General features: G+C 42.0%; 2 protein-coding genes across 3 annotated transcripts in view; one reads left to right on the top strand and one right to left on the bottom strand.

The window, feature by feature from the left end:
• Window positions 1-17,795, top strand: part of ABTB2 (ankyrin repeat and BTB domain containing 2) — a 142,592-nt gene that overhangs the window by 119,268 nt on the left and 5,529 nt on the right. Inside the window, exons 5-15 of the mRNA XM_085312158.1 lie at window positions 3,493-3,658; window positions 5,625-5,714; window positions 6,214-6,315; window positions 8,440-8,536; window positions 9,890-10,025; window positions 11,870-12,096; window positions 12,930-13,108; window positions 14,161-14,266; window positions 14,370-14,472; window positions 15,140-15,230; window positions 17,081-17,149. Of these exons, the coding sequence (XP_085168284.1) occupies window positions 3,493-3,658; window positions 5,625-5,714; window positions 6,214-6,315; window positions 8,440-8,536; window positions 9,890-10,025; window positions 11,870-12,096; window positions 12,930-13,108; window positions 14,161-14,266; window positions 14,370-14,472; window positions 15,140-15,230; window positions 17,081-17,149 (1,366 nt within the window). The remainder of the gene's footprint in view (window positions 1-3,492; window positions 3,659-5,624; window positions 5,715-6,213; window positions 6,316-8,439; window positions 8,537-9,889; window positions 10,026-11,869; window positions 12,097-12,929; window positions 13,109-14,160; window positions 14,267-14,369; window positions 14,473-15,139; window positions 15,231-17,080; window positions 17,150-17,795) is intronic.
• Window positions 8,514-17,795, bottom strand: part of NAT10 (N-acetyltransferase 10) — a 46,445-nt gene continuing 37,163 nt past the window's right edge. The window contains exon 29 of one of the 2 annotated variants that reach the window (XM_085312156.1): window positions 8,514-8,616. The gene's annotated coding sequence lies outside the window, so the exon portion shown is untranslated. Of the gene's footprint in view, window positions 8,617-16,130; window positions 17,255-17,795 lie in introns of those variants that run through there. The other variant, XM_085312157.1, reaches the window with a different exon arrangement.

Raw genomic sequence — 17,795 nt, forward strand, 5'->3', positions numbered from 1 at the left:
TTTAAAGTAACACATATGTTTGTAATAGAGGATCAAAATCAAAGTTAAGCTTCATTGATTGTTTGTTCTGAACTATCTTGCCTGAGTTTTATTTTCAGAGGACAAAGAACGTTCTGATACACCATATGAGATGAATAACGTTGTCTTTTTGCTGCATGATAGACTTAAACTAACAGAAATAATATGAGGAAAGAGAAGTGCCTCATTTACAGTGCCCATTATATGATCTTTTCATTTAAAGCAGTCATTTATATCTAGCAATTACAGCACATTTAAGGGAAAAGGAACTCTTGGAACTCAAGCCAAATTTATCTCTGTCTTGCTGCATGACAATAGGCAAATTGCAACTAGTTTTTCTTTTTTATGCACAAGCTAAAAATCAAATAATGGTATTTCCTTGCAGTGGTGATGCATCAGGTAGATATATGTTGGAATCTCTGACAGAAAAGTCATACAGAAGAACGAAATACTATTAATACTACCTGAAATTCAGATGTCTAGTATCTGTCCACTGACACAATTGCTTGGGCAATATAGTTTTCCATGGCTACTGTTTCTGTTTTAGTGCACGAATCCATAAATTTAAATACAAATTTATGGATTTTAATATTCAGTTATTATCACACAGTCTCTGTAGTAATTTCTACTACTGTTGCAAGTACTAGTAGAGATCACTAATCAAAAGTTAGGGACAAAGACTTCCTTTCCTCACAGCAGGATAGATTTTAATCACTCACTAGCAGGAGCCACCTCACATGGAGTTAGCTTGCTTATGAATCCCAAGTAACGCACCAGGCTTCTGCTCCTACCCCTTCAAGGCACATGCTSTACTTGCCCTTCCAAACTAGGACCTTGTCCCTCTCCCCTTCCCCACTCTCCCACCACCTTCAGTTCTTCCCGTTATTGCCTGGGCACCGCTGAGCGTTCACGGGAGCTGCAGTCTGGGCACCTGCCCGAGTACAGGCTTTACCCTAGGAAGCGTGCAAGAGAGTTTGCCTCTCTTCCCCGCAGCGTAACAACTCACATACAGAAAAYGTGCTGTGGGTACAGCTGCTGCACAGCAGTTGTGCCTGTGTGAGCACTTTTCCCTCTGGCTCATGTAAGATGCTTCACCTTTTATCACTCTCTAAAAGAAAAAGCTACTTACTCTGCATACATCAAGAGCAGGCTGTCAAGCACTTACTACAGAGCGGCAAGTGTGTAGTAACTTGCTGCCAGGAAGTGTGGCGTGGGCTAAGCTTGTGGGTCCCCGAGAAGTAAAACCTACAAACGATACTTCAGATTTTTGTACCTGAGCTCATCTGCCTGCAGAAGCAGCCTCCTGGCAGCTCTGCACTGGGATGTGCAGTCCACATTTTTACTATGTTTCTCTGACAGCTGTGTGCAACTGGTTTGTTTTTCTGTTTGCTCTGCAGGACTARTTAGTGAACTCACCCACGCATGCATGCCCACCTGCCCGCCCCAACAACACATCTAAATACCACTGGGTGGAATCATGCCTGTTAACAGAATAGAAACTGTGTGCAAGGACAGGTGCTAGGCCTTTAAACCCTTTCATTTATTTTCTGAGGTTCACTGGATTTCAGGCAGTAATATCTTTTTATTTCATTTCTTCACATAGACTTCTTGTCTTATATAAAAGTTGTGTTACCATATTTTATAAAATATTTTAGTGTCATGATACCGTACAGTTACCTTGCCCGAGCAGTCATATTAATTGGCTGGCCTAGCTCTAGCATTGAAAGTTTATGATGTCTAGCAGTGAGCTGTAGCTTACTTTTGCCTTACTGTTTTCATCATGCTCTGTACTGTATGTGTCATTATCTAGTATGTGGATGCTTCAGAGAGTTTGTCTTCTGTTCAGATATTTGTCCTCAGCTGCCTCAGAGCTACACTTTATTCACAGATGTATCTCCAAAGAGCTGGTGACTCCAAGACTGTCACTTTGCTTCCTTGCTGACTGTTGCCCAAACCGTACTCTGATCTAGTTCCTTTCTGAAAGCAGCTGCGGTGGGATCCTGGTTTCCCCTGTGACAATGTGACTGGCCGTGGGCTGATTTTTGTTAGCTCAGCACATTGTGTGTAGCAGCTGGTCACCATTTGTCATCAGCCATCCATGCAAGTTCAGAAGCATAAAAAATGACCAGATGAATTAATACTTGAATAAGATTCATCTCAAGTCTTCTAAGTAAAGCGATGAGTGTTTTACTTATCTGGCAGGCCATACAAAGTTTCCAGAAGAGGTTAGCGGTGTTGAAAGAATCTCATTTTTCAAAGGAACTTGGCAGGCCAATATCTCACTCACTGGGAGTTAGCACAGCAGCCTGTGCTGAAAACCAGACAACTAGTGGAGAAGGCATCCACCCTGAAATAACATCAAAGAGCTGRCCACGTCGGTGCCCAAATGAGATAGGAAACACCTCCAGTTTGGCAGCGTTCCTTCAGTGAAGGAGATGCGCTTCCAGGTTTGGAATTCAGAAGTCTCTGAGCTGATAACCAGAGAATTTATCGTAATCTCTGGACTCCTTCCAAACAAGATAAAGGTCGTTTGATAGTCATCTAGAGGATAAGGTTTTAATAGAGCCTCATAAAAATGTTAATACACTTCCTTTCATTGAAGTATTGGAAAAGAGTTGAGAATGTTCCATTACCTAAATTTCATTTTGAAAAAACAGWTTTTTTTCTCAGAAAGAATGTAAAGGCTCGTTATCTTCTTCAGAAATGTCTTTTATTGCAAAGTAATAGCTAGTCTGGCAGACAGACAGCATAATTGTTCCATCGCAGAACTATACTGATATTTTCTGTATATGTACTTTCTCACCACCTATTTTTCCTCATTTTAATGTGTTTTTATTTATCTTTGATGGACTATCATTATACAATAAAAATTTCTACAGGAAAATACACATCATACATAAAGCCATCTCAAAACATACTATATGCAGCTAGTTACTTATATAAAACAACTGCGGGGGGGGCGGTGAGAAGCAGAACCAGTGAAACCTGATTTCTGCAGATGGGCATCCTGTGAGGCCTGTGCCTCTGCCACCACAACCACCTCGCTGCTGCGGTAGCCCGGTTGCTCGGTGTATTTGCCCATCGTGGTACAGGCACATTCCCGCACCCCTTCCCGTTTGGCTGGGTAAGACGYGGCACAGGCCGTGCCTGGTTCCGAGCTGCCCTTGTAGCGAGGGGCTGAGTAGAAACTACCTCACCTGGTTGTAGAAGGAATAAGGATTTCTTCCTCAGAGCAGGGCACCAACAWGGTGCCTCTACTTGGGCACTGCTTTTTTGCAGTGTTTTTAAGAACTTGCTGTCTCTAAGACTTAAAACTTCCACCTCTGGCATGGCTGATGTTAGCCAAATTTTCAGAAGTTATTACCCTGTGGGGAAGGTATATGATGGGTAAAACCACAAGATTTCGTAAGTCTGATTTTGGTAGGAGATGAGGCAAAAAACAAAACAAAACTAGAGAAATKTTGTCCTTTGCAGGCCTGAATGCTGTTTTAGTTCCTTCCGGAGACTGGATGCTAAGGCTGCTACTGAAAAATTCCAGCAGGATCTGGGTTTCCGAATGTTAAATTGTGGAAGGACAGATCTGATCAACCAAGCAATAGATGCACTGGGACCTGATGGGGTTAATACTATGGATGATCAGGTATGCCATAAAACTAAAGAAAAATGTTCTTTGCRTGAACATATTGTGTCCTCCCCTCAGTGGAGCAAATCAATGCATGAGGTCTTAGGTGTTACATCTCTAAAGCCTTTCTAATTCTAGCTTGTGTTTTAGTCTGAAAATGTATCCCTTGGAAAAAGGAAAGGAAAAAAAAAAAAAAAAGGAAAGAAAAGCGCCTAGGGTGAGTTGTTTCTTTATCAGCTGGAATGTAGGTCTGTTCCTTGGATGGCATGTTTCAGCCACTAATGGAAGACAGGTTAATATGCTGACAGTGAATGGAAAGTCTGAKGTTGTCTTAATGCGAGGACAGTTTCAAAGCTACACTGCCAAAAAGCACTTGGAAGCTATGCTCTCTTCTGGTTCATCAGCTGAAACCCAGTCCAGGTCAGTGATGACTGACCAAAAGGTGTTACTGTCTGATGGCTTTCAGGCAGTCTGTATGAAGTGAACTGTAAATGCTCAGTATGTTTTAGAGAGTAAGACACAGCACAGAAAACCCCTGCAGTGTTAGTATCCCTTGGTAGCTTTGCTGAAGTAGCTCAGCTACACTGAGGTAGCTATATTTTTGTTTTATAGTGTTCCCTGCTCAACTACATTGTAGCATAGGAACTGGGTAGTTTGTGGAGTCTTTAGCTGCTTCTGCTTGTGCTGTCAGTCCATCAAATAACAGCAGACTCTGTTCTCTGGGGCATCATTCACTGCATTGAATTAGCTTTTAATTAAAAAAAAATCCTCCTCTTCCAATGAGCACTCATTACAGCTGTCACAGCAACAAGAATGAGCTGTCATTAGCTAAGTCATCCTTTGTTTGAGGGTTTTTTTTTCCAGATCTCTGAACTTGAAAAATAAAATGAATCTTGAGGAGTAAGTAGGGAATGCAAAAATTATGTCAGCCAAACAAAAGATAAGTCTGTGCAAACCTTGTAGTTCTAAAACCCTGGCCATGGCAGTAAATATGGGCTTGTGCCTGCAGACCTGACTTTTGAATTCTCAGTGAGGTTCACTCATCTCTAACATGGATGCCTCCCCTAAAAAACAACACRCCATCACCCAGGAAACAAACTGTTTTTTTCTTCAATTTAAAAAGCTCCCCATCTTTGCAAATGTCTAGAACTGCCTCAAATGCAGGAAGATGGGAATTGTTGCTGTTTTGAAGAGATGCCTTTGCAGATATGTTGAAACTCCTCCCTGAGGTTTACTTCTGCTATACAATCCAGGTCCAACTCTTTAAGATGAAGCTATATTATTGCCTAATGAGCAGTAAAGATGCTGCCTGTGGAAAATTTCAAAAACTCGCAAAATAATTAAGGGCAGGAARAAGCCCTAAGAAGTGATCAAGAGTAGATTTTGCTAGGCCATTTCCTTTCTGGTCTTGGCTACTTCTGGAAYGAACTCTTTGTAAGTAAGGCTCATTTCTCTCATAATTAATCTCTGAGCCTTCATGGTTTGCTGCTTGAGGGGCTAGAGAGAGCAGGAGAGAGAGAGAGAGGGGAAAGGAAAGATACTGGTTTATGAGATAGAAATGCTGAAATATTCTTCAGAAATACTGAAATATTACCATTTAGCAATGGCAATAATATTTGCCAAATATATTCATCAGCGTACATTTGTGGTGTTTTCTGCTTTTTTTTTCATCTGGCTACAAATGATCTGAGAAATGATTGTGAAACGACGACTCCAGAGTAGTGACCGTGCAGGGACTGAGGTTTGGAGCGGTGCCTTTGGGAGCCCTGCAGTCCTGTGCCCTGGTGCTTTGGTCTAACTTTTGCCCCTGCCCATTCTAGTCCATTGTGCCCACGAGGCACAGAAACYAAATGGTTTGTGCTCGTACACGTGCTGCTCCTGCTCATACACTGCATGTAAGAGTCAAACTCACTCTAGCTGTGACAGATAGTTTTAGTGATGATTTGTATAGAAAAGTAACTGCCTCTTTTTTTCCTTCCTGAAGGGCATGACCCCACTAATGTATGCCTGCGCTGCTGGAGATGAAGCCATGGTCCAAATGCTTATAGATGCTGGAGCGAATTTGGATATACCAGTGAGTAATGAAGGGTCCTCTCCCCTCAGTTACTCATCCTTGATCTGTAAACTAACACGAGCGGTTATGAAATCTCTCCTGCCAGCTGAAGGCTTCATTTCTAGAAGCTTCTGTACCAGCCTCAGAGCAAGGCACTTCTTTCAGAAATCATTGCTTCGAGGGTTTGTGAGATTAAAAAAAAAAAAAACCACTTTCAAAGCCCCTTGAACACTCAGCGGCTCCAGTTATGATTGGCACTGGCAAGCCTAATAGGGCTGGAGGGGGTAAGAGGGCTTCCTTCCTGAAAGAGCTGCCAGTACAAGGAACCAGTAGGCCCATTAAAAAGGCCCAGGGGACAACAGGCCAGAGTGACTAGTGCTGGCAGCGTTCTCTAAATGGCGTTAGTTACCACTCCCAGGGGTTGTCACTTACGAAGTGAAAAGCCAGATATGTAAAAGTCTAAAGGTAATGGGGGACAGATACTGCGATGGTTAATAACTCTCTGCTTCCATTTCCCCAGGTTCCCAGCACCTCTCCACGGTACCCTTCAGTCCATCCTGACAGCCGACACTGGACTGCCCTTACCTTTGCAGTATTACACGGGCATATATCCGTTGTTCAGGTAAGCAGCGGAAATCCACCAGTCAGGAGTCTTTAAAGCAAACGCTGACAGACTGAAGCGCAGCAGCGAGCTGGGTGTTGGGCAGGCACCCTCGCTCTCAGGCTGCTTAAGCACGCGTCAGTCGTCGGCTCCACGTGTACTTTTGTGGAAGCCTTCTAAAATCAGTGAAGAATCATTTGTTCTTTAAAGGCAGAGAATACAACTGATGCTTTTCTCAAAGATTTGCAAATTGATTACTTAATATCTAGTGAGGCTTTGATAATGGAAGCTAGTTTGTCTCCTTATTCGTCTTTGTTTTCAGTGTTGGTTAAGGGCTTACCAGTTCCTGAAAGAAGCAGCACAATCATTTCTATGATATTAGATGTGCTCGTGCTTCATGGGGAGCAGCTACAAGTACTGCTTGGTGGGGATGCTTTCTGACATTGCTAGATATTAATTGGTTTATATTTTTACATATGCAAATTTAGCTGCATGTTCATTTCTGCTCTGATGGCAGCACATGATTCATAGCTCTCTCTCTAATACCTGAGAACGGCATGAGCAAGACCCAGCCGACTGTCGTGGCAGCGTAGCCTTTTGCACCCTCCGTGTTCTCCTTTCTGTGGAGTTAATGCAGGAGGCAGCAGAGTAGGGCACAATCCTGGAAATCCTACTCTGACTCCAGGAGGAATTCAAAATTAGTCACTGCAGCTTTTCAATTACTGGTGAATTTAATTTACCGTCTGCTCAAAAGGAAAAAAAAGATGCAAGCAAATGGAGGTTGTATGCACTCTTTTTTTTTTTTTTTTTTGTTTGTGTACATTTGTAAATAATTACAAAGATTAGATTCTGGCCAATTGCCAGTGCAGTCACTGGTGTTATAGAAGTTGGACCACTTTAATTAACGTACAGGGTAAGAGTGTGACTCTCCCAGGAGATGTACCCAAGTATGTCAAAGCTTCTGTTAGACTGCATTATCCACAATGTTTGTTTATTTTATTTTGTTTGAAACTTCTAAAGCTTACATACTTTTCATTCAGTGATCATTATTAAAGGGTAGCTGTCTGCTTTCTCTGAAACTGGTGTATGAAATCATCTGTCCCGTTAAGGTCTATTATGTGATAATTGCATGGAAAAAGTTGGTATCTCGAGAGAGAAACAAACTAGCCAATGAACCAGTCGACAGTGCTATACACACAGTTTTATAATGAAAGCGTGAATATATATGCTGTTTGTACTAAGGCCAGAGTTATAATCAATTGGGGATGGCTGAGACTGTTCAGTTGTGACAGTGTTATGCAGCACAGGCAGCTGGACTCGGTGGCCAAACCTCCGTGGCAGGTAGCAGCACCGGGCTGACGGACGCCTGGTCTGCTCCCACTGCCAGCAGGAGGGGAGCAGCCCCTCGGGTCCGCGGCTGCGAGCGGTGCGCCGGGTGCCTGGACGCTGACTGGCACTAAGCCAGCGCTAGGCAGCTGTAAAAGATCCCAGCGTCGCGCAACCTTCTCCCCTTCGTCTGGGCGAGGGTCGTTTCCCCCGCGAAACAAATGACGTAGCTCGGTGTGCTCAGTGAAGCAGGCTCTGTGTGCGGCAAACCCCTGAAGCTGCTGTGGCCTCCTTATCCGGACTCCGTGGGGCCCGAGAGGTATGTCTGGCCTCCAGGGCTAATTCCCTGAAGGTACCCTGTTTCCTGTGCACAGCATGAAACTAAATGAGATGGACTTCCTGCGCTCAGGAGAAGCTCTGACTGCAGAGCCCTTTGGAGTTTGGGAATTAAATTAGCAAAACCATGCTCATATGGGAGATTTAAATTTTATTTCATTTTTTTTAAAAGAGGTTGTTTCTGAGATTCCAGTTGAGCACCTTCCAGCAGAATAAATTCACATTAAAAGTACAGAAAAGCAAAAGAAAATAAGAAATCTCTAAACTGATGTTCATGGAGGCTTTAGCCGTAGACAGAAAGGAAATGTGAGAGAAATTTGCCTTGCAAGGGATATTTTGCTTTAGCCTTTGAGATGCCCCTTTGTGTGCATGCACTCTTCACCATAAATCAACTGGTTTTTTTTATAAACACACAGTCTCTTCTGTTATGTCTTTCTGAATTGCTCTTTTCTCAACTGCTTGTCTTTAATGCATCTTTTGCAGCTGCTCTTGGATGCTGGTGCCCATGTGGAGGGCTCTGCTGTTAACAGTGGAGAAGACAATTACGCCGAGACCCCACTTCAGCTGGCTTCTGCGGCAGGTGAGTTTACTGTGGCTGCAGCGCGCACACTCTCGTTACCACACGACAACCACAGCTGATTCACGCTCAGGTCAGTAGATCTGTAAAAATGCATTAGGATTCATTTTGCACTGCATTCTAAGACCTTGTGGGATATAACAAAGATTTCAAATGGGTAGCACTGTGAGTTGGATACCAGTAAGTAAGTCAGCATTTTTCATTTCTAAAACACTTATAAGAACCCAGTGTGGTTTGGCAGTGACTAACAGCTTATCATCACATGGCAAAAGCTGATGGGCCACTAAACAAGTATCCTCTTCTGCCCCTAGTACCAGCTCTCATCGCCTGCCAACAGCCTCCACAGTAAAGCTGAGGCCTAAAACACCTCCTGCTTTGCACAGGGTACTGTAAAGAAACTTAAAACAGCTACTGCCTAGTCTGGGCATGTCTTGGATCTAAATAACTTTCAGATGCAAAAAATTAGCAAGTTTAAATTCAGCCTGAGGAAAAAAAATGCTACATAATTTGTTTTATAATTTATTAAATTATAAAGTAGTCTGCACTACTTCTGCCTAGTTGTCACAAGAACAGTTTAGAATTTTGCAAAGAGAACTGTGCTAGCCCAAAAGTATTTGTTTTCCAATGCTTTACCTCTAACTGTTTTTACTTTTTTATCCCTCATTTCCTTCTGGTTAATTTTTGTGCCTTTGTGAAGATGGGTCTGTGACCTGCTCTGCTCCAAGAGGGATTACTGGAGGGATTCAAAATAGCCTCCTCCCTTCCCAGTGACAGATACGTATTGTGCTAGGTCTCTTGCCACTGCTTCTCACCATGTCTCGTGAAAATGGCAGAAAGGAGACCTAGCCAAATGCAAACTGCGCTGATGCCTTGCCTGCAAGGTGGTTTCACAGAAGCTGTAGTGAGTGAATGCAGCTTACAGCAGCCCCCTTCTAGCCTTCTCTGTTAACCGCATACACCAGCAAATGGACAGCTGAGAAAATGATCCTAATTAAACTAGTTGCATACATGTCTACTTACAGCTTAAGTAGAAAGGTGATACATGAAACTTACTTAAAGCCTAAAAAATAGTTGTGCTTTCTATTTATCTACAAAGATGTTGGTATTGGAAGTGTCAGACCAATTCAATTCTCTTTCCATTCTGCCTTTAGCAAGTTGTGCATTATTAGGTAATTTGTTTGCTTTCTGACTCAGTTTCTCTCTCTCAGAGATGTTATGAGGACACATGCAAGCTTGCAGGATGCTTTGAAAGCCTTAGTTGGTTAGCACAAAAGTTGCTGGTACCACCTGCTGGTTAGCAGTCCTACGTTATGATTTCAAAGAAAATCATCATGTTTCTATCATTTTTTTTCCTAGGGAACTACGAGTTGGTCAGCTTATTACTAAGTAGAGGTGCTGATCCCCTTCTGAGTATGTTGGAAGTCAATGGTATGTCTTCATCCCTTCATGAAGATATGAATTGCTTTAGTCATTCAGCTGCACATGGACACAGGTAAAGCATCATTCATGTCCAGAAGAGATATTTTGGCTAAGGCTACCACCGTAGCCTTATTCCTATCTATCTGATTTATATTATAGGTCTTGCCCCAGTCCCTGGATGTGCAGTTCAGAAGATGGGGTTAAGACTCTCCTGGTAGCAACCATTTTTTAATTCAGCATAATATCACAGACTGTTTTGATTCTGATATAGATAGCGCTGTGTTTGAGCCTTTTGGGGAATTGAACTCTTCTTTAAACTGCTAGTTGCTTTCTGTTGCATCTCTTCAAGACAGTTTATGTAAGCCTTTCCTTACGCAATAACTAGAACTTTGAAAAAAAAGAAGGGGTTGCATTTTAGTCAAAGGTACAAAATGCAACAGAAATGTCTTTGCTTTTTTTAATTCTCCTATTTGATGATCTAGCTCTGCAGCACTAAGCAAGAGTGAATGGAAGTTGTCTCTAGGCCATATATGAGCAGATTATTAATTTTCACCTATAGATAGATTATGAAGATAGTGATTTGTGTTCTGAGACCAAATCAAATCACATTAAGGCGGCAAAAATAAATAGCCTGGAATGGAATTTGGTTGACTGGATCTCTGGTTTCTGGATGACTGACCAAGAGATCAGTCATTAAAACAATGAAAAGCCTTTTTGGGTTTTCCATCCCTGACTTTTTGCAGGGTTGTTATTTTGAAATAAGACATTACTTAAAAACTCATCTAGAAATCCTTCCAAGTCTATTCCCAGAAAATATATTAGCATAACGAGCCAATTAAAACAGCCCCAAACTGCTCATGGAGATGGGGCAGTGATATCCAGAGGCCCTTACAGCAGTGCAGCAGGCACTTCTTGTAGCAGGGTAAAGAGTAGCTACCTTACTTACACACAGCCTTGCTTTACAGTGGTGCTACAAGTGCACCTCTAAATACACCACACATCTGGGTATGCTAGAGAAAATATCCCATATTCTAACAAGGCCCAAAATTCACTAGAACTGGATCTGTCTAATGCTGTTATTTACAGAATAAAACAGTGTTTTGTTGCCAATTCTGTTTCCATCCCACTATCTTCTGTAACATCTAGCCATGCAAACATGAAGTTCAAGGCTTATTCCTGAATCTGTAGGGTAGGGCGATCTTAAAGCACAGAATTAAGCATTGTGAATCACGCACCACACGAGCAGTGTGGGTGCAAGGAGAGCACCAGCTAGTGGCAGCTTAGTGTCAGGGCTGAATACTGGGGTGGATTTCCTGGGATGTCTGCTGCAGGTGCCTGCTACCTGTAGGGAGACTACGACGCAAGCTTTCTAAAGGTACTGTTTGGATACAAGAAAGCCTGTTTCTTGTATCTGCTGTGTGAAATTTCAAAACAAAAAAAATTCTCCCTGGACTTAATGATGCAGAACTATCATTTTTTATGGTTTGAATTTACTGACACAGAAAGCAAGTCTGACTAAAGCAACAGACTAACAGTCCTTGAAGTCCTTGAAGATGGTCATTCAGGAAAACACAAGGCTTCTAACAGACACTCTGGTAAAATCTTCCTTAAGATCTTAAGATGTTACCACACTTCGGCATGGAGATATGCTTCCTTCTGCCAATCTTAAGTGAAGGCTCCAATAGAAATCAGTATCCTAACACTAAAATGTGCATTGGCACCATTAAGGCACAGGAGCATATTCTGTTCTTCTGTCTTTGCGATCAGGGGATGAGTTTGTAGCATAAGGGGGAGACTATCTTAAATGTTTCTACATGTCTGCCAGAGGATGTCTGTCAAGTCCCCGAATCACCATAGTCCTGCCTGAATTTTTGCTACATCATTTATTAATGAGTGACACCTCATCTTCCTCCTCAGGAATGTTCTACGCAAGCTCCTGACCCAGCCCCAGCAACTGAAGGGAGATGTCCTCTCACTGGAGGAGATTTTAGCTGAGGGAGTGGAGAGTGACACCTCCAGCCAGGGCAGCTCCAGTGAGGGACAAGTCAGGCTGTGTAAAACAAGAATGAAGGCTCTGCAGGAGGCCATGTACTACAGCGCTGAGCATGGCTACGTGGACATCACCATGGAACTCAGGACCCTTGGTAGGCTGTTTTCTTTATTTTGGGAATTGTGCAGCAAGCACTATTTAGGGACTGAAACAGCTATTTTTCCCCTGCACATGTCATTTAGAGTCTATAACTCCCTTCAAAGCTATCCTAAGCTTAAGAGAATCAGTTTTAACTTAATCATTCTGTAATTTACATAAAAATTTGTTCCAGGCTTCTTAAAAGTTTTTTCAAATTCCCATTGATCTGGGATTTCTCTCACTTTTGAAAAGGTGGCTCATCTGTTCCCAAGAGTTAAAACAACAGCATTTCCCTTAGTCAGACATTCTGACACCTAAAACTCAGTGCTAAAGAGGCTACTCTCAAAAACAAAGATAACATCAGCAATTAAATGGTTTAAAGGTGAAAGAATACATTTGATCTAAAGGTAGGAAAGAGAGGCTTTCTAGTATATGTGTCTAGACTGTTACAGGTTACCAGGAGAAAAGATCTCACACTGTTTGTGTAAAGTATTCTTAAAGAATTTAGTTCAAATGTATATTGTGGTTCTGACTACTGAGGAAGCTAAAAAGACAATAGGGAGTTTCTGGACTTTAATAGTGAGAGGAAATTCTAACTTATGGTCCTGGTAGCAATTTTCTGCTATTGTAAGCAAGTCACTCAATTTGCCCATGACCCAGTTCAGTCATCTTTAATACCAAAACACAAATACCTGCCTTCCACATGTTCAGTGTAGGTGAATTAATTACACTTTTGCAAATGTAATAAATAGTAGCACTGAAGCAGATCTTTAGTGCTAGCAGCAGAAGTATCCACCCACAGGTACTTCAGAAAACCATCTTTCACTGTCCTTTTTGTTATGGCTACAGGAGTCCCATGGAAGCTCCACGTGTGGATCGAGTCGCTGCGGACAACCTTCTACCAGTCTCGCTACTCAGTTGTACAGACACTCTTACGAGAGTTTGTCACCATAAAGGAAGAGGACTATAATGAAGAGTTGGTTAATGAAGGGTTGCAGCTCATGTTTGATATCCTCAAAACCAGCAAAGTAATCATTAATTTTGTAACAATATCAAAATCAAGTGTTAGAGCCAGGCCTTTTGCTGTTACACAAGTCACTACACAACAAAAGTAAAACTCTGCGCAAGGTCCCCACTGAGCTATGGTATAAAGATGGCCCTGTAGTGTTTATCTAAATTCACATACGGCCCATTGACAGAAAGTCACAGAAACAGCCCTACGGTAAAGCCTTTCATTTCAATAGAAATGAAAGCTATTCTGTTAAAGTCTAGATCAGCAACTGGTTTTTGAGACTTTTGAGCCTGTAACAGGAAGAGTTACCAATAAAATACCAGGCACTTCAGGTTTTTTCAGCAGCATCTTCTAGGAGTTTTTTGAACACTGCTTTTGTTCAGCAACATTTTCCTTACAGATTTTCTTTTATTTAATGGCTACTTTTGAACATTTTTTCCTTTTTTTTCAATGCATCTGTAGAATGGAGTTCATCCATGGTCTATAGTTTAGCTGCCTCATCTTTCAGAAAAGTTCATCTAATTTCTACCATGTTCTCTTCCAAGAGGCTGTTGCCCTTCATGTTATGAGGAAGAGGGTGCCTGTATTCTGACTGTAGCAGAGATATGTTTGAAATGCACAGACAGGGGAAGTTGAGCAGGGTATATGACTCTTGATACCTCTGTAATTGGTTACTACAACATATGTTTTAACTGTTTTAACAGCAAGAGATAACTGTCCAACTAAAAACAATTACGGACTATGAACCAGAGCCCAGTATCTGACAGTGAATGGATGCTATGAATCAAATGCTGCTGAGAACATGCTGTGGGCTCAGCTGTTGCAGAGCAAGGAGCGGAGGACTGAGCTTTTGCTCATGGGCTCTTTTTCCCTTGGTTGATGTTGGCTTGTAAACTGTTGCTGAGTGCATASTATCAGAGCATACTTCTGTTTAGACCATGTTCTGGTCCCCATATTCAGAGGTTACTCTTCTAAAGTAGGGTTTCTACAAGCCTCAAGTGAACTCTTACAGCATGCTTGAAACCTCACTATAAAGCGCTGATGATACCTCTTCCGCCTTCCTTACAGAATGATTCTATCAATCAGCAGCTTGCATCCATCTTCACCCATTGCTATGGCAGCAGTCCTATACCTGGCATTCCTGAAATCCGAAAGGTGCTACCAGCTCGGCTAGGTGAGATGCTCACCTAAACAGTGAGCTGCTTGTGATTTTTTTTTCCCAAGGCATCCAATTTCAAATATATATATATATWTTTTTTTTTTTCTTACCTTAACAGATCCTCACTTTCTAAACAATAAAGAAATGTCTGATGTAACTTTCTTAGTAGAAGGAAAGCTATTTTATGCACACAAAGTCCTGCTGGTTACTGCATCGAACAGGTGAGTTGCTTTCTACAGCTAAGTAAGTACAGGTTCCTAAGGAAAGTTTAGTCCATTTGTGTGACCAGCTGTCGATCACTCATAGTTGCAGTAGGGCTGCTGCTAAGAATAAGGACTATAGACTGTGATTTAGGTCTGCAAGATCAAGCCACATCTTCTTTGCTCATGTTAAGAACAGTAGGAGAGGAAGAGTAGGTTCTTCTAGCCAGTTGCGGGGCTGTACTGACATAAACCAACCAATAATTTTCCCGAAAACCCTGTGCAGTAGTTAGAGTGCACATGTCCAGCTGTTCACTGCTTTTCCATTCTCCCTCTGTGTGTGGTAGCTAGCGCTAGGCTTGCTCCAGAATTGCTGGAGATTGCACCCCTAACCTGGTACACTTGCAGTTATTTAGTTGCCTTCTCTGATATTAGCAAGTTAACTGTGTTTTGCGACTATGATAATGTGAGACTGAATCACACCCAGGCAATTTACAGGTCAAGTTGTCCCTGAAGTTCCAAACTAACTGCCATTGGATATGAAGGAAGTGTTTTGATAGCTATAAATTACAAATGCAAAGAAGGATCTTTATTTTCTCCTTGCTTGAGCTGTTTGTCAATGGGTAATAAGGACTTGAAGTACTATTACCAAAATCTGTTAACACAAATCTATTAAAACCATTTTCAGGTTTAAGACCCTAATGACCAATAAAACAGAGCAAGACAGCCAAGGCAGCAAGACTGTTGAAATTAGTGATATGAAATACAATATTTTCAAGGTATGTATGTAACTTACTCCACCTTTTCTTTACTCTTTTCATCTTCTCACGTACTTTGGAACCTAAAAGGGCCAGGGCTTAATATCAGAGATAATTTACAAGTAGAGAKTGGCTGCATTTTAGGAGTATTTTGATCTGTATCAAAGCTTTTCAGCTAGCACGCACCTTGGAACAAAAAACTCCAGCCTACAATTTTTACTAGGCAATTGACTCTTCCATAAAGCAGGACAAATAAGTCTTTTACTGAATGTAGTTTTGTATTTATAAAAGGTTCACAGGCACAATTTTCATGCTGTGTTAAGCAAAAAAGTAAGCCTAGTTAGAGCAGCAGGACTGCCAAGCGTCATATTAATTCAAATCAGATGATCAGAAATTGATGGTGTCCCTTTCAAGGAGGGCTTGAAATTGAGAATTTCACTTTGCTTTTATGATATTTCTGTATTTAATGGACCTAAGGGACATTCTCTCCATCATGAATGAAAGCAGGGTACTTAATGCACTACCAAAGTTTCTTTAAAAAAAAAAAAAAGAGAGAGAGAGAAAAGGAAATGTGATAGTTAAAAGTTGTTCCAACTTTCTAGCTCTGCATTTCAAATTAGGCAAAAAAGGGACAGAGCAGGGAAACCTGAAAGTGCAGAAAAGCTGAAAGGCTGTGTAACTGTTTCACTACAGGCTGGAGGGTTTTTGTCTTTTTTTCCTCTTTCCATACAAAGCTGTTTGTTTGTTAGCAGTAGTGCCCCCTCTCTAAGAGGGAACAAAGTTGGCCGTAAGAATATCTTTGCTATAGTGGAAAGGGGCTGTGATAATTCAGTGCTGTACAGGCAGCATCCAAACTCTGCAGCTCAGACCATGTCCATATATATATTAAAAAAAAAAAAAAAAGGAAGGGACAATTAAAAATAGTTTAAGGAGGTTTATTTTAACATCAGAAGGTTTCTGAAGGTGTTTTGTTTTTTTYCACTGGAGGCAGCAATGAATCAAAAAGAATGAAAAGAGTGAAATCTTTCATAGAGACAATTGGATGTTAAATAAAATGAGGTGAGTTAAGGAGATTAGTGGTGCAGTCCAGTGCAGCATAACTGAGATTACTGTAGCACACTATAGAGATCTTTGTTCTCCTCAGGGATATGCTGCTGGAAAGTATCTTTGTTTCTCTATGCTGCCATTATACAAATAAGAACATTTTAAAATAGGAGCTTAGTTTTGTTACCACTGTTGTTAGGAGCRGTAAGCACAGCATGTCATCTACACACCTGCTTATGCGGTACCCAGCACGCTGGGGTGACCTGTCTTTCCAATGCCAAATTTAGCTATTCCCTAGATAAGACAGTAGTGGTTTGGGGTGGGGGAGAGGTGCACATGTGGCTCAGAGCGCAAAAGCCGAGGCTGGCTCACCCTGCAAACAATTATGCCTTTTCCTCTGGCCCCGATGGGGGGCTGGAAGCTGATTAGAAGCGCGGCAGGGAGGCAGGCGGCTGGGAGGTCCCTGCGCCACACGTGCACATGGCACAGCAGCTTCAGCGCTCCAGCTAGCTGCAGCTCTGTGTGTGACCAGCCTGCAAGGCTTTACAAATCAGCATGCAAGGAATATTTTTCCAAGGACATTCCTGTTGCTCAGAGACACACTGTCACCCTCAGCCTAAAATCCTTAACAGGGCCCTTTTCAAAACCTGAGGAAGAAAGAGTATTAGAAAGTAGCACATTTGCCACACTAGAAAAATGCCAAAAGCAGTAGCAAGAGCCAGCACACCACGTGATTCCTGTCTGCCCGGAAAGGGGATCGCAGCCTGTTACAGTCCCGTGTGACTTCAGTGGTAACAGCTTCATGCCTGGCCTTCTTCCCATTTCAGATGCTGATGCAGTATTTATATTATGGAGGAACAGAATCTATGGAAATTCCCACTGCTGATATCTTAGAGGTGAGAGTGTTTTCTTCTAAATCTCGCGAACTGCACTGGGGTATTAACAGGGCTTGAAAGGCAAAATCCAGCAGCTAACAAGTTTCCAATCTAGTATACTTAAAACTTAAAAAAGAAGAAGAAAGAAAGAAAGGTAGCCGTTCTTATTTCCAGGCACTTGTGTTTCAAAACTGTGAACTCATGTCATAGTATGTCAGTTAGATGGTGGACAGCAATACATCACTACAGTGCTACTGGTACCCAAAGTTGCCTTAAACTATCCATTGAACTTTACATCTGTAAATCAGTTCTTTTTAAAGAAATACTATATGAAGTGAACATACTGTTAGGCTCTAGATTTGTTCATACTTACAAGTAGATATATTAAAAGTTCTAAAAGAGGAAGGGGAGAACTTTCTGCAGCCTTGTATTTAATCCCCAGCAAGCAACTGTTAAACCTACAAAGCATCAGCTTTGTTAAGTAGTTCCTTCATCTGTCAGGTGGCTGTGCACATCACGAAGGTGGGTGGAAGCCGCCTTTGTGAGTCTTCCACCTTCTCTGTGCTGGGGGAAGTAAGCAGGCAGCTCAATGGCCGCACTGTCCTTTCGGTGAGGCACAGAAAAGGTGCAGCTGATCCTGCAGCTCTGGCACCCAGAGCAGGCCATC

The sequence above is a fragment of the Rhea americana genome, unplaced genomic scaffold, assembly GCF_003343005.1.
Source record: "Rhea americana isolate MKP2758 unplaced genomic scaffold, rheAme1 scaffold_359, whole genome shotgun sequence".
Taxonomy (NCBI): Eukaryota; Metazoa; Chordata; class Aves; order Rheiformes; family Rheidae; genus Rhea; species Rhea americana.